General features: G+C 33.1%; 2 protein-coding genes across 4 annotated transcripts in view; both read right to left on the bottom strand.

Moving 5' to 3' along the window:
* The window catches only part of LOC127721268 (zinc finger protein 227-like), a 171,121-nt gene that overhangs the window by 33,306 nt on the left and 120,210 nt on the right, over positions 1 to 17,605 (bottom strand). The gene's annotated exons all lie outside the window — the stretch shown is intronic.
* The window catches only part of LOC127721256 (centrosomal protein of 78 kDa-like), a 137,417-nt gene that overhangs the window by 43,834 nt on the left and 75,978 nt on the right, over positions 1 to 17,605 (bottom strand). For 2 of the 3 annotated variants that reach the window (XR_007991096.1, XR_007991095.1), the window contains exon 15: positions 14,369 to 16,618. Coding sequence is in view for 1 of the 3 variants with exons in the window: in XM_052227931.1 (XP_052083891.1) it covers positions 15,700 to 16,618 (919 nt within the window). In the remaining 2 variants the exon portion in view is untranslated. Of the gene's footprint in view, positions 1 to 14,030; positions 16,619 to 17,605 lie in introns of those variants that run through there. The other variant, XM_052227931.1, reaches the window with a different exon arrangement.

The raw sequence follows: 17,605 nt of genomic DNA, 5'->3' as shown, positions 1-17,605 counted from the left end.
ATCGCAATTTCAAATGCACACAATAATTTCTGAATTTACAGTATATATAAAAAATAATAATTAATATTTATATATTCACCCCCAAAACTGTATATATTGCCTGGCAATGCTAGAATTTTTCTACATAACTAAGCATCTGGCTATTAGGGTAATGACCCCCCCTTTTTCCCCTCATTTAATAAAATGTCTCAAACAGTTTCAGGTCTCCCACCTAAACCGTATATATACACATTTGCTTTGCTAAGACCTTAATTCCTAGATGAATAGTAGGTTTTATCTACAAAGGTATACTACTGAAAATGTTTTGCAGGACACTCCTACACTCTCATATGTGACAGGGGGCCTCGGTGGCCGAGTGGTCTAAGTAGTTACTACTGTAATCGCTAGCCAGACAACACTGAGGTTGTGAGTTCGAACTAGGCTCGTGTGGGTGCACTCGACTCCAATCTTAATTGACTAGGATTGTCAGTTTTCCTATTGAAGGTTGGCGGTTTTAAACGGGCACTCGGGCTTCCTCCACCAATAAAAACTGGCCGCCACGAAATAGCCCAAAAGCGGTGCTTAAAAGTGGCGTTAAAACGCCAAAAATCAAATCAAATCATATGTGACATTAGATTTTGTGCATGATAAAAGAAATGGCAACATCAAGCATGAATGAGTGAAATTGACAAAACACTACACAGAAAACTTAAAAGATTAAGCAAAATGAATCATGTGAAAAATTGGGCCAACTTTGATGCTCCTGAAGTGTAACTATTTTCTGCTCCTCCTGTGACATTCAGTGTGAACAAGTTAAGCAAATACTCCACTCTTCCAGTCTTTTTATACGACTGCAAAAAAATTTTGCGGTCATATATTGGTATGAAGTTGGCGTCGTCCGAAGACACATTGGTTTTTCGCACTCTAACTTTAGTTTAAGTGAATGGATCTCTATGAAATTTTACCATAAGGTTCAATACCACAAAAGGAAGGTTGGGATTGATTTTGGGGGTTATGGTACCAACAGTTAAGGAATTAGGGGCCAAAAAGGGGCTAAAAATAAGCATTTTTATACGACCGCAAAAAAATTTTGTGGTCGTATATTGGTATGACGTTGGCGTCGGCGTCGTCGTCGTCGTCGTCGTCGTCGTCCGGCGTCGTCGTCCGAATACATATTGGTTTTCGCACTCTAAATTTAGTTTAAGTGAATGGATCTTTTTGAAATTTGACCATAAGGTTAAATACCACAAAAGGAAGGTTGGGATTGATTTTGGGGGTTATGGTACCAACAGTTAAGGAATTAGGGGCCAAAAAGGGGCCAAAAATGAGCATTTTCTAGTTTCCAGACAATAACTGTGGAACGGTGTATGGATCTCTCTGAAATTATACTACAAGTTTCCATACCACAAAGGGATGGTTAGGATTTGCTTTGGGGGGTTATGGCTCAAACCGTTTAGGAATTAGGGGCAAAAAAGGGGGAAAAACAAGGTTGTCCTGGTTAATGGACAAATACTTTAGTACAAAACATAATTTAAAGCAGTGTAAGGGAGATAAATCAAATACATCATTGAAATTATCTCCCTTACACTGCTTTTAAATTATGTATAAAGTAATGGTTAATGAACAATAAAGATAATCTAAAACAGTGTAAGGGAGGTAATCCAAATACAATGTTTTGGTTACTTCCCTTACACTGCTTTTAAATTATGTTTAAAGAAATGCATATTTATAAAGGAAGACCAGTAAAAATATCTGCAAATGTTATCATCTTTTTTTTTTACAAAAAAATCCATATGAAAGATTTGACACTATATTTTTATTAATTCTATTATAAAATAGATTAAGTTAGCACTATGGTAAATTTAAATGGGTAATTATGGTTGCCAACTCCATTGGAAATTTGAATTGAGATTATGACCATATCTTGAGGGAAAGAATTTTTTTGGGGAAAAAGGGGGGGGGGGATAAAAAGAAATTGTGGGGGGCCAATTTCAGATTTCAGAAATTAAAAAGAATTATTCTTCAAATATTATTTTTTTTTCAAATTTCAAATATTGAAAAATTTCAAGAAGTAATCTTTAATTGCACAGTATGGCGCATTAGATTTGTAAAATCTTTGATCACATTTATTCATTTGTTATGCCGAATCTAACAGTGTATTCAGATTTTTAATTTTGGGTCCAGTTTTCAAATTGGTCTACATTAATGTCCAAAGGGTCCAAAATTAAACTTTGTTTTATTTTAGCAAAAATTGAATATATGAGGTTCTTTGATATGCTGAATCTAAACATGTATTTAGATTTTTGATTTTTGGCCCAGTTTTCAAGTTGGTCCAAATTGGGGTCCAAAATTAAACTTTGTTTGATTTCAACAAAAATTGAATATATGGGGTTCTTTGATATGCTGAATCTAACCATGTATTTAGATTTTTTATTTGTGGACCCCGTTATCTAATTGGTTCATATTGAGGTCAAAAGGGTCCAAAATTAAACTTTGTTTGATTTCATCTAAAATTGAATTATTGGGGTTCTTTGATATTCCAAATCTAACCGTGTATTTAGGTTTTTAATTTTGGGTCCTGTTTTTTAAATTGGTCTACATTGAGGTCCAAAGGGTCCAAAATTAAACTGAGTTTGATTTTGACAAAAATTGAATTCTTGGGGTTCTTTGATTTGCTGAATCTAAACATGTGTTTAGATTTTTGATTATGGGCCCAGTTTTCAAGTTGGTCCAAGATAGGGTCCAGTATTTAAACTTTGTTTGATTTCAACAAAAATTGAATATATGGGGTTCTTTGATATGCTGAATCTAAACATGTATTTAGATTTTTGATTATGGGCCCAGTTTTCAAGTTGGTCCAAATTGGGGTCCAAAATTAAACTTTGTTTGATTTCAACAAAAATTGAATATATGAGGTTCTTTGATATGCTGAATCTAACCATGTATTTAGATTTTTTATTTGTAGGCCCCGCTATCAAATTGGTTCATATTGAGGTCAAAAGGGTCCAAAATTAAACTTTGTTTGATTTCATCGAAAATTGAATTATTGGGGTTCTTTGATATGCCAAATCTAACCGTGTTTTTAGATTTTTAATTTGGGTCCCGTTTTTTAAATTGGTCTTCATTGAGGTCCAAAGGGTCCAAAATTAAACTTAGTATGATTTTAACAAAAATGGAATTCTTGGGGTTCTTTGATATGCTGAATCTAAACATGTGTTTAGATTTTTGATTATGGGCCCAGTTTTCAAGTTGGTCCAAGTTGGGGTCCAAAATTAAACTTTTTTTTATTTCAACAAAAATTGAATATATGGGGTTCTTTGATATGCTGAATCTAACCATGAATTTAGATTTTTTATTTGTGGGCCCCGCTATCAAATTGGTTCATATTGAGGTCAAAAGGGTCCAAAATTAAACTTTGTTTGATTTCATCAAAAATTGAATTATTGGGGTTCTTTGATATTCCAAATCTAACCGTGTATTTAGATTTTTAATTTTAAGTCCCGTTTTTTAAATTGGTCTACATTAAGGTGCAAAGGGTCCAAAATTAAACTTAGTTTGATTTTAGCAAAAATTGAATTCTTGGGGTTCTTTGATATGCTGAATCTAAACATGTGTTTAGATTTTTGATTATGGGACCAGTTTTCAAGTTTGTCCAAGTTGGGGTCCAAAATAAAACTTTGTTTGATTTTAACAAAAATTGAATATATGGGGTTCTTTGATATGCTGAATCTAACCATGTATTTTGATTTTGGACATTGGACCATAATAGGTAAATTAAAAAAATTGAAGTTCTTAGACCACATTCTTTCTGTGTCAGAAACCTATGCTGTGTCAAATATTTAATAACAATCCAAATTCAGAGCTGTATCAAGCTTGAATGTTGTGTCCATACTTGCCCCAACTGTTCAGGGTTCGACCTCTGCGGTCGTATCAAGCTGCGCCCCAGCGAAGCATTTTATTGTAACTTCCAGACATAACTTGTGTGTTAGTGTATGGATTTCTCTGACATTGTACCACAAGGTTCCATATCATAAAGGGAATGCTGGGATTGATTTTGGGGTAAACTGCCTCAAAATTTTAGGAATTAGGGGCAAAACCAAGCATTTTTCTAGTTTCATGAGAATAACTTGTGTGTAAGTGTATGGATCTTTCTGAAATTGTACTACAAGGTTCTATATCACAAAGGAAAAGCTGGAATTGTGTTTGGGGGTAATAACCCAAAACGTTTAGAAATAAGGAGCCATAAATAAGCATTTTTTTTAGTTTTCAGACAATAACTTGTGTAAAAGTGTATGGATCTCTCTGAAATTGTACTGCAAGGTACCATACTACAAAGGGAAGGCTGGGATTGATTTTTGGGGTAATTGCCTCAAAATTTTAGGAATTAGGGGCCAAAAAGGGGCAAAAACAAGCATTTTTCTAGTTTCTGGACAATAACTTGTGTGTAAGTGTATGGATCTCTCTGAAATTGTACTGCAAGGTACCATACCACAAAGGGAAGGCTGGGATTGAGTTTGGGGGTGATGAATCATAAGGGTATTCAAAAAATTGGTGGGGGGGGATTTTTTTCCCTTTTTTTTCTTTAAAATTTTCCATTTTTAATTGGTTATTTCTGATTTATATATAAAAGCAAATGATAATGATATGGTTTGAATAGGTAAATTCAAAATTTTTAAGTTCTTAGACCACATTCATTCTGTGTCAGAAACCTATGCTGTGTCAAATATTTAATCACAATCCAAATTCAGTGCTGTATTAAGCTTGAATGCTGTGTCCATACTTGCCCCAACTGTTAAGGGTTCGACCTCTGCGGTTGTATCAAGCTGTGCCCAGCGGAGCATTTTATTTCAATCGCGATAGCGGAACAACAATAAAAGAATGCACAACAAAAATGAGTCCATAAGCTCAATCACAGATACAGCTATTACAATTTGATTGAAAATCCTGTGTTCATGCTCGACTAACAAGAATCTGACAACGCTCCATTTTACCTTCTATTTTGAGATACCTTTCAGAATCCTCTGGTATTGTCGTAATAATACACACCTTCAACAAGAGTGCACACACTGAAATGTCTCGCCTGCTTGACTGACCATTGATTTTATGTTGGTAGTCCTAAATATAAAGCTTTACTACAATTATCACATAACTTAACATGATCCAAGAAAATGAGGTCAAGGTCCGATAAACCAAACCGGGAATATATGTACACCTTACAATCATTCCATACGCTAAATATAGTTGACCTATTGCTTATAGTTTCTAAGAAACAAAGTTAACCAGGAAAACTTAACATTGACCAATGAACCATGAAAATGAGGGCAAGGTCAGATGAACCATGCCAGACAGACAAGTACACCTTTCAATAATCTATGCATTAAATGTAGTTGACCTATTGCTTATAGTTTCTAAGAAACAAACTAAACCATGAAAACGGAACATTGACCAATGAACCATGAAAATGATGTCAAGGTTAGATGATACCTGCCAGACAGACATTTACACCTTACAATCATTCCATACACCAAATATAGTTGACCTATTGCTTAGAAGGTTGAAATTTCATTGGCTGATATAATAATTACCAGGACAGAAAATGGAAGTGTTGAAACAAGATCTGTATTTTTATCATTGTAAGCAAAGTGTAGACACGTGATCTGTAGTTTCATCATTGTAAGCAAAGTGTAGACACGTGATCTGTAGTTTCATCATTGTAAGCAAAGTGTGGACACGTGATCTGTAGTTTCATCATTGTAAGCAAAGTGTGGACACGTGATCTGTAGTTTAATCATTGTAAACAAAGCTTGGACACAAGATCTGTATTTTAATCATTGTAAACAAAGCTTGGACACAAGATCTGTAGTTTCATCATTGTAAGCAAAGTGTGGACACGTGATCTGTAGTTTAATCATTGTAAGCAAAGTGTGGACACAAGATCTGTAGTTTAATCATTGTAAACAAAGCTTGGACACAAGATCTGTAGTTTCATCATTGTAAGCAAAGTGTGGACACGTGATCTGTAGTTTAATCATTGTAAGCAAAGTGTAGACACGTGATCTGTAGTTTCATCATTGTAAGCAAAGTGTAGACACGTGATCTGTAGTTTCATCATTGTAAGCAAAGTGTGGACACGTGATCTGTAGTTTCATCATTGTAAGCAAAGTGTGGACACGTGATCTGTAGTTTAATCATTGTAAACAAAGCTTGGACACAAGATCTGTATTTTAATCATTGTAAACAAAGCTTGGACACAAGATCTGTAGTTTCATCATTGTAAGCAAAGTGTGGACACGTGATCTGTAGTTTAATCATTGTAAGCAAAGTGTGGACACAAGATCTGTAGTTTAATCATTGTAAACAAAGCTTGGACACAAGATCTGTAGTTTCATCATTGTAAACAAAGCTTGGACACAAGATCTGTATTTTAATCATTGTAAACAAAGCTTGGACACAAGATCTGTAGTTTCATCATTGTAAGCAAAGTGTGGACACGTGATCTGTAGTTTAATCATTGTAAGCAAAGTGTGGACACAAGATCTGTAGTTTAATCATTGTAAACAAAGCTTGGACACAAGATCTGTAGTTTAATCATTGTAAACAAAGCTTGGACACAAGATCTGTATTTTAATCATTGTAAACAAAGCTTGGACACAAGATCTGTATTTTAATCATTGTAAGCAAAGCTTGGACACAAGATCTGTATTTTAATCAAATCAAAGTGCAGGTACATGTATTAGACTACAAAAAAATAAAGTTGGATAGTGTCCACAAGTGGACACAGATGATGCCCCCGCATGCATATCATATAGTTATAAAGGGACATAACTGAAGAACGGTAAAAGTGACACTACCCAAATTTGAACTTGACCCGAGTTTTGTGGTAATAAGCATTGTGTGTAAGTCTCATAACATTTGGTAGAGAACAGAAACTAAAAATTCAGCAATTTTAATACGACCGCAAAAATTTTTTGCAGTTGTCTATTGGTATGACGTTGGCGTCGTCGTTGTATGGCGTCGTCGTCCGAAGACACATTAGTTTTCGCACAATAACTTTAGTTTAAGCAAATGGATCTCTATGAAATTTTACCATAAGGTTCAATACCACAAAAGGAAGGTTGGGATTGATTTTGGGGGTTATGTTACCAACAGTTAAGAAATTAGGGGCCAAAAAGGGGCCAAAAATAAGCATTTTTGTAACTTCCAGACAATAACTTGTGTGTTAGTGTATGGATTTCTCTGAAATTGTACCACAAGGTTCCATATCACAAAGGGAATGCTGGGATTGATTTTGGGGGTAATTGCCTCAAAATTTTAGGAATTAGGGGCCAAAAATGGGGCAAAAAACAAGCATTTTTCTAGTTTCAGGACAATAAATTGTGTGTAAGTGTATGGATCTTTCTGAAATTGTACTACAAGGTTCCATATCACAAAGGGAAAGCTGGAACTGAGTTTGGGGATAATTGCCCAAAACGTTTAGGAATAAGGGGCCAAAAATAAGCATTTTTGTAACTTCCAGACAATAACTTGTGTGTTAGTGTATGGATTTCTCTGACATTGTACCACAAGGTTCCATATCACAAAGGGAATTCTGGGATTGATTTTGGGGGTAATTGCCTCAAAATTCTAGGAATTAGGGGCCAAAAAGGGGCAAAAAACAAGCATTTTCTAGTTTCAGGACAATAACTTGTGTGTATGTGCATGGATCTTTATGAAATTGTACTACAAGGTTCCATATCACAAAGGGAAAGCTGGGTTTGAGTTTAGGGGTAATTGCCCTAAACATTTAGGAATTTGGGGCCAAAAAACAAGCATTTTTAGTTTCCAGACAATAACTTGTGTTCAAGTGTACGGATCTCTCTGAAATTGTACTGCAAGGTACCATACCACAAAGGGAAGGCTGGGATTGAGTATGGGGTGATGAATCATAAGGGGGTTCAAATTTTTTTTCTTTTTTTCCTTTTTTTTTCTTTTAAATTTTCCATTTTAACTTGGTTATTTTTGATTTATATATAAAAGCAAATGATAATGATATGGTTTGAATAGGTAAATCAAAATTTTTTTAAGTTCTTAGACCACATTCATTTTGTGTCAGAAACCTATGCTGTGTCAAATATTTAATCACAATCCAAATTCAGAGCTGTATCAAGCTTGAATGTTGTGTCCATACTCGCCCCAACTGTTCATGGTTTGACCTCTGCACTTGTATCAAGCTGCACCCAGCGGAGCCTTTTATTCTATTTGTAAACACGCATAACTCTAGAACGGTTGTGTATAAGTTTTATAACATTTGGTTGAGACAAACTAAAGTTAGAGAACGGAAACGAAAAATTCAGCAATTTTTATGTTTATAATGGTAAAAGTGTCGCCACCAAATTTTGTATTTAATCTGTATTATGTAGTAATAACCATTGTGTATAAGTTTCATAACATTTGGTTGAGGCAAACTAAAGTAAGAAAACAGAAACAAAAAATTTGTACTTGATCTTAGTTTTGTGGTAATGAATATTGTGAATAGGATTCATAATGTTTGGTTGGGGCAAACTTAAGTTACAGAATGGAAACTAAAAATTTTGCAATCTTTCGATTTATAAAGGGGCATAACTCAATAATGGTTAAAGTGATACTACCCAAATTCAACTTGATCTGTGTTTTATCAGTGGAAGTCAAAATTAAACATTGCATTGTATAAAGCATTGATTGTAGTTGATTCAACTATTATCATGGACAAAGGAAGATAACTCCAATTTTAGAAATTACTTGATATTTAGAAGAAAATAAAAATTTTGCAAATTTTTCCATTTATAAAGGGGCATAACTCTAGAACGGTTGAAGTGACGCCACGAAAATTCAAACTTGATCTGTGTTTTGTAGTAATAAGCATTGTGTATAAGTTTCATAACATTTGGTTGAGGCAAACTTAAGTTAGAGAATGGAAACTAAAAATTTTGCAATTTTTCCATTTATAAAGAGGCATAACTCTAGAACGGTTAAAGTGACGCCACCAAAATTCAAACTTGATCTGTGTTTTGTGGTAATAAGCATTGTGTATAAGTTTCATAACATTTGGTTGAGGCAAACTCAAGTTAGAGAATGGAAACCAATTTTGGGACGTACGTACGTACAGACAGACAAGGGTAAAACTTAATGCCCCCACCGCTACGGCAGGGGCATAAAAACAATGTCAGCAATTGAATGAGGACAATGATTTGATGTTTAACTTCCTAGTGACTACTATTTCAATCATGGCCAGATCATGTTCATGTGATATAAATATGAAATCTGCTTACTAGATCGAGGAGCTGTACAGGATTCTTAACATGCTAGTTCAGTCTGAAGGCAGACATGTCAATCAGAACCTTCCCAGTCATATTATTCTGACTGACCAGTTTGTGCTCTTACTCATATATTCAAGATATGTTGTACCCCAGGCAGTTTAACACAGGAACTTGTTCAGACATCTAAACCTATTCAATGTGAATACACCCAGAAAAATAGTGTCATTTTGCTTAGTTTCTTTTGTTACCTATTCTAACATTGGACCTGGACTTCTTTCAAATGGAGTTTTACTGTGCGTATTGCTGTGTGTTTGTTTATTCTACATTGGTTAGAGGTATAGGGGGAGGGTTGAGATCTCACAAAACATGTTAAACCCCGCCACATTTTTGCGCCTGTTCCAAGTCAGGAGCCTCTGGCCTTTGTTAGTCTTGTATGTTTTTTAATTTTAGTTCATTTATATGTTTTGGAGTTTAGTGTGACGTCCATTTTCACTGAACTAGTACACATTTTTATTTAGGGGCAAGCTGATGCCCGCCTTCGGGTGCAGGATTTTTTCGCTGTGTTGAAGACCCATTGGTGGCCTTAAAAGGCTGTTTTCTGCTCTTTGGTCGGGTTGTTGTCTCTTTGACACATTCCCCGTTTCCATTCTCAATTTTATTAAACATTATTTTCCAATTTTTAGGCAATTTAACTCGTTCTGGACCAATTATGTAAAAAAAAAAAATAATCAACGTGTAGTTGCTGGTGATCTCAGTAGATTATTGGCTAAGTTAAACGTCATAACCTTTATCAACTCTCCAGATGAATCATAATGTGCATACAGGTGTTAGAGAAATTGACAACTTTATATTTGTATGTTGTAGAAATCAGAATTGTGGAAGGCACTCCATCTGGATTTTCGTTCCATCAAAAATGAACATTTATTTCATAATCATTAGAGAAACAGATTGTTGCATATTTACTCATGGATTATCAAATTTATCCAATATCAATAGTTAAATTATCAAGGCTCCGACTTAACTATTTGGATTGCATAAATCCAATAATCCACTGGTACAATGTAAGAATCTATATATAATGAATATTCCGACCATTATAAACATAAAATAGTACAATCATAATGTTATAAAAGCATTTGGATTGCATAAATCAAATAATCCACTGGTACAATGTAAGAATCTATATATAATGAATATTCCGACCATTATAAACATAAAGATAGTACAATCATAATGTTATAAAAGCAAAGTTATAAATATTAACAGACGTAGAATATTTGAAGAGTTATTATTGTATAAAATTTACAATGCGACACAGCTGGCCTTAATAAAACACTAAGATGCGCTCATGTTTCCATATTTATTACTAAATAAATAATCATATAAAAAAGCATTCTACAAAATGTAGATACACAAAATTAAGCTCCTAGACAGCTCAAAACACACAAACTTTCTACAACTATATCCATTTTATATGTCTGCAAGCAGCCTCTTTTTCTGCTACTTGAATAAAATATATTTTAAGACTTAAGCACATTTTGAGATTATTTGGTCCTGTAAATGCACAGAAAAAGAAAATATATGATAATAATAGATAACATTTTTGAAAGTGTGAACAAAGGTTTTCAGAAAAATTAATACCAGTAAAAGCTAAATGACAAAATTAAACTTGGACCTTATAGGACTGATTTTTCACAAAAATGCCAAATCTAATGAAAGTACACATGTTCAACATGTTATTCTGAAAATTGGACTTATTTTCAAATATATTTGATGTTAGGGCTATTTTAACCAACAAATATCTTTGGTGATAAATCAGACGATTTAAGTGACAATCTGCCTAAGAATCAGGCAGTGGTGAAAACATGACAAACAAAAACCCACTCAAGTTGACATTAATTTATGTTCAAATTGTATCATGGTGCATGAATATAACATTCGTTTCCTTGTCCTGTTCTGGTAATTCAAGATATAATTTGGTTGAAATGCACTAGAAATTAACAATTAAAGGGAGATAACTCTGTAATTTGCTATCATTCTAACCAAAAGTTATCTAAAGATTTCTCTAATTACCAGAACAGCAGAAACAAAAGACCTACCATTTCTAACTCAGGATGAGGGTAACTTCAAAATAGGATAGATTGGTCGGTGGGTTTTTTTCGGCCATGTTTTGAAATTTTTCTAAATTGCCTGATTCTTACAAAGACTGGCACTTAAAATTACTTTCCTTTTCATTTATTCTTCAATAACAGTAAATATTACTTAACAAATTTCACCCAACTAGGCATAGCTTTTGGTGTGATGCAACAGAAGAATGTCTTATTTAAGAGAAGGTATTCTTTTGTTACTCTGATACACAGGCATTTTTTTTTCACATGAACTTCATGTAAAGTAAAATTCATGTTAAATGAGTTTCACATGAAATGAAAATAAAATTTCAAATGAATCAACAGTGTTAAGATTTGAAATCAATATATCATTTTACTAACCTATTGAGAATAAAAAAGCCCTGATTTACATAATCATATAGTGGTTTAAACCAGACCCAGTCAGGTCAAGTAGACAAAATTATACATAGAAACTAACAGGCTAGATAAAATCTAATTTCAGACAGTTCTGAATGTTGAAAATGCTACAAAGACTAGAAGGTCTATCACAGAAAATCAATACAAGTATAGAGTGTTAGCCGAAATAGCAATCACAGAGGCATATTTAGTTTCTACTGATCCCTGCAGGGGCATACAATCAAAATTTACACATTGAAATATTTGGAATCTGCAATTTATATACTTCACTTATGTTTTTGAAATGTCTTTATGATGATAGTTTGTAGTTTTTTTTTATTCCAATGGTCTAAACATAAAGTTCTACTTTGAAAAATCATAACTTCCCTTTGCTCTTCATTGAGGCATACAGTTTTAGTCCCTTTAGGGAACAGTAGAAATCCCTTTAATTGTAAATGCAAGAATCAAACACGGTCTTCAGCAAACTCTCTATTCACCTCAAGTATTATACATAACTTGCAGAAGATAGTCTACCTCAATTAAGTAAGAACAACTACAGTAATGTTACAGAATGTGTTAGTGTAAGCTACTAACACTAACAATGTATGTGTGTTAGTGTAAGCTAATAACACTAACAAATTTATGTGTGTTAATGTAAGCTATTAACACTTACAAATTATGTGTGTTAGTGTCAGCTACTAACATTGTAATGTTTTAAAAAATATGGTCTATGAAAATCATATTAATATTTGCATTGAAATATTAAAAAAAATTCTTTTTAACTTCTTTTAAAAAAACATAAAAAGAAAAAAAAAAACAATGTTTGACAACATACAAATATTAATCGGTTGGTCGTTTTATCATTTTTTAATTTTCTAATAAACAAACCAATCTATTTATCGACACACAGAAATGTCTTACCTGTATTGCTATCATGACCATAACATATTATTGAAGTATAAAAAGATATTCAGACATTTCGTTAAACAGCATTGTCAATAATTTCATTAACCTTTCACGGAGCATTTGGTTTTTATACTACATGTACAATTATAAAAATTTTCTACCATTTTGAAATTTTTACACAAGAATTGAACTTTACCTCAATGAGATAGCAACCAAACAAAACAAAGAAGGTAATCATTATATTAATTTTGACTCAGGTTTTTTATTACTGTAAATTCAATAAAATGCTCCGCTGGGCACAGCTTGATACGACCGCAGAGGTCGAACCCTGAACAGTTGGGGCAAGTATGGACACAACATTCAAGCTTGATACAGCTCTGAATTTGGATTGTGATTAAATATTTGACACAGCATAGGTTAAGAACTTAAAATTTTTTAATTTACCTATTATGGTCCAATATCCAAAATCTAAATACATAGTTAGATTCAGCATATCAAAGAATCTAAAGAATTCAATTTTTTATGAAATCAAACAAAGTTTAATTTTGGACCCTTTTGACCTCAATGTGGACCAATTTGATAACAGGGCCCAAAAATCAAAATACATGGTTAGATTTAGCATATCAAAGAACCCCATATATTCAATTTTTGTTGAAATCAAACAAAGTTTAATTTTGGACCCCAACTTGGACCAACTTGAAAACTGGGCCCATAATCAAAAATCTAAACACATGTTTAGATTCAGCATATCAAAGAACCCCAAGAATTCAATTTTTGTTAAAATCAAACTAAGTTTAATTTTGGACCCTTTGGACCTTAATGTAGACCAATTTAAAAAACAGGACCCAAAATTGAAATCTAAATACACGGTTAGATTTGGCATATCAAAGAACCTCATTAATTCAATTTTTGATGAAATCAAACAAAGTTTAATTTTGGACCCTTTTGATCGCAATATGAACCAATTTGAAAGCGGGGCCCAAAATCCAAAATCTAAATACATGTTAAGATTCAGCATATCAAAGAACCCCATATATTCAATTTTTGTTAAAATCAAACTAAGTTTAATTTTGGACCCTTTGGACCTTAATGTAGACCAATTTGAAAACTGGACCCAAAATTAAAAATCTAAATACACGGTCAGATTCGGTATAACAAATAAATAAATGTGGTCAAAGATTTTACAAATCTAATGCGCCATACTGTGCAATTAAAGATTACTTCTTGAAATTTTTCAATATTTGAAATTTGAAAAAAAAAAAAATATTTGAATAATTCTTTTTAATTTCTGAAATCTACAATGAGAAAAAATTGACCCCCCACAATTTCTTTTTACCCCCCCCCCCCCCAAACCCTTTTTCCCCAAAAAAATTCTTTCCCTCAAGATATGGTCATAATCTCAATACAAATTTCCAATGGAATTTGCAACCATAATTACCCATTTTAATTTACCATTGTGCAACTTAATCTATTTTATAATAGAATTTAAAATATGGTGTCAAATCTTTCATATGGATTTTTTTGTATTTGGATTACCTCCCTTACACTGTTTTAAATTGTCTTAGTTGTTCATTAACCATTACTTTATACATAATTTAAAAGCAGTGTAAGGGAGGTAATTCAAATGATGTATTTGATTTATCTCCCTTACACTGATTTAAATTATGTTTTGTACTAAAGTATTTGTCCATTAACCAGGACAACCTTGTTTTTCCCCCTTTTTTGCCCCTAATTCCTAAACGGTTTGAGCCATAACCCCCCAAAGCAAATCCTAACCATCCCTTTGTGGTATGGAAACTTGTGGTATAATTTCAGAGAGATCCATACACCGTTCCACAAGTTATTGTCTGGAAACTAGAAAATGCTTATTTTTGGCCCCTAATTCCTAAACTGTTGGTACCATAACCCCCCAAAGCAAATCCTAACCATCCCTTTGTGGTATGGAAACTTGTGGTATAATTTCAGAGATCCATACACCGTTCCACAAGTTATTGTCTGGAAACTAGAAAATGCTTATTTTTGGCCCCTAATTCCTAAACTGTTGGTACCATAACCCCCAAAATCAATCCCAACCTTCCTTTTGTGGTATTTAATCTTATGGTAAAATTTCATAGAGATCCATTCACTTAAACTAAAGTTATAGTGCTAAAACCAATGTGTCTTCGGACGACGACGACGACGCCAACGTCATACCAATATACGACCGCAAATTTTTTTTCGGTCGTATAAAAATGTTTGCTATATTTTTATTACTTCAAATATTGTGACAGGATAGGTTTCGCCAAAAAAAAAACTTCGCTTTAAAAGTTTGAAAGCATTAGCATCTACTGAAATTGTAGTAATGATAATCTTGTTAATCACAATAATAAAGGAACAACCACATTTCTGAATTTGAAGTATTAATTTACACATTGACTAATGTTGACATAAAAATGATATTTTTATTTAAATATAACTTGGACTTCATGTAAAATTTTTCAATTCAAATGAAGCTCATGTGACTTAAAAATGCGTTAAAACAGTGTTATAAGTTGTATTTTCAATGAGGGTCAGAACAGGTATATTAGCTTTGTTTTATCTGCAACAATTTGTTCAATGGTTAGAAAATGATTAGAGATTGCATTAGTTCTAAGTGGGTATAAGGATATCAAAATGTCATTATTCAAAATAGTAATAAAACTCAATTAATTCATTAATAAATTAGGCTAATTAATTCATATAACAGAAATCAAAGAAAAAATAAATAAATTTAGGCCATACCAAATATTTTTTTCTCCAAATAAAACATATTTTTTTCAAACCAATATCTGACAAATTTTCCTTTACAAATATCAAAATAACAATTTTGACTTCCAAATTTTTCTACGATTGACCTAAATTTTGCACCGGTTGACCTTATGACATTTGTAAAACATTTGCTTTTATATGTCTGTAACTTTTTTTTTTTTTTCTGTCATAACTCTAACAAATTATCCTTCCAAAGCAGACAAATTCAATATTGGTGTTTATGTGTACAGGAAATGAAAGCTAATTCCTTAAAAATCTTCTTCACTTTCAATTACTTCCGGAGGTGGTGAAGGTGAGTTTCCAAATCCTAAATCAAGGTCACCTTCTAAAACAATCCTCTCACCTCGTTCACTAACATAAGATTGCTCAAAACTGTCCATGCTATAATTATAATCACTCATGCGCGACCGAGATTCTCTTTCACTCATGTCTTTTTTGGAAGCAATCATCGGTTCAACTTTTCCAACTTTGATGCCACCAGACTTCTTATCATCCGACTCGCTAATTTTTCTTGGTCGTGGTTGAGGAGTTGGTCTTTCATCCTCAGACATATCTTTGAAAAAACTATCACGTAGCGACCGGTCTTCCTCAGAGTTTTGAGACCGGCTCATCGGCAGCTGTGAAGTCAATTCACTAAGGTCCATCATGATATTTTCTTTTTCCGTCTCCCTTTCGTCAGCTATCACACTTGCTGGTTTGACTTGTGATTTTGTGCTGGATTTATCTCCCTTTGCATCCGGTCTATCATTTGTATTCACACTCACATTAGAATTAAATGCTCCACTGGTCTCACGTAAAATGCGTTCATACAAATCGTCAGTTTTTTTAACGGATGGTCTTTCGAAACTATCATCCCCATATCCACTTTGCATGGCAGGGTCTCTAAAACTTTCAATAAGTTTGGCAGTGAATTTATCTGGCTTTTCTAAGGAACTTCCAAAACCCCCTAACTGACCCTCACCTACTGGTTTACTAGATGAAATATCGCCATAGTAGGCATTCAGCCTTGATGTAGGTTTGAGTGGTTTAGGGGCCACTTTAGGTGGACTAGATGAAATAAATGATGATCTGAAGCTTGAATTTCCATTTAAAGCAGTGGAAGACATGTGTCTACCAAAAGGCGTGTCCTTTTTGTCCAATCCCGCCATTGTTATCAGCTGACCTAATCTAAAATGTAAATAAAATATATCATTATTTTTATATGTAAACAAAATAAATGATTATTTTTATATGTAAAACAAAATAAATTATTATTTTTATATGTAAACAAAATATATTATTATTTGTATATATGTAAACAAAGCAAATTATTATTTTCATATGACTAGATAGATCTTTCATTCAAAGGACTATAAGATTGCTACGCCGTAGTGAAATATCCCCTTCACTGTACAGATGAGGAATTAAATTGCGTGTCACGGTGTGTCATTGTGGATGATAGTCAAAATATGGTCAAAGTCCCTTAACTTCAATAAAAATTGTCAAATCAATCTGACGATTTAGCAGAGCCAAGAGAATGTGGTGACAAATAATCCTACAAAGTGTAAAAACTTTATGTTGAACGGTCTCTGAGTATTAATGTGTTTAACACAGACAGACAGAGACCATTACCATATCCCCTGCAGCACAACACACGAGGATTAATAAAAGTGACATCATCATTTATTTTAAGATCAAGGTAAAAATGTTGGTGTTGCAAGGTTTTTAAATTCAGAAATTTCTATGCCTGTAAATCCTGAAATAAAATTCCAGGCTTTTTCAAAATAACATGGTAACTCTGTTACAAGTCTAAAAATGGAGAGAACTTTTTACACATTTCAAGATAGTATCATCATAAAAATAAAAGAACAGAGTTCCAATGTCCCCCGAGTTGTACATATTTCATGTGTTTTGTCCAAGGACAATAACTAAAAAAAAAAAAAAGAGTAGAAGACTTGAGCAATTTCCGATATATTTAATATTTCCAAGGGAAAATATTTGATTGGCACTTTCTTTTGAAATTGTCTGAGACATTGCTGTTATATACCTTTGATATGAATTTGATTAAAATCTGGCAAAAATTGTACATGCAAGAGCACTTACAATGCAATTTTTCAAATTATTAATGTTTTAAAAAACTCTTTTAAAAATAATTGATTGGCACTGATTTTCGAA

Source organism: Mytilus californianus, unplaced genomic scaffold, assembly GCF_021869535.1.
Source record: "Mytilus californianus isolate M0D057914Y unplaced genomic scaffold, xbMytCali1.0.p SCAF_12, whole genome shotgun sequence".
Taxonomy (NCBI): domain Eukaryota; kingdom Metazoa; phylum Mollusca; class Bivalvia; order Mytilida; family Mytilidae; genus Mytilus; species Mytilus californianus.
The sequence above is the reverse complement of the archived record's forward strand: the minus strand, read 5'-3'. Positions and strand labels throughout refer to the sequence as shown.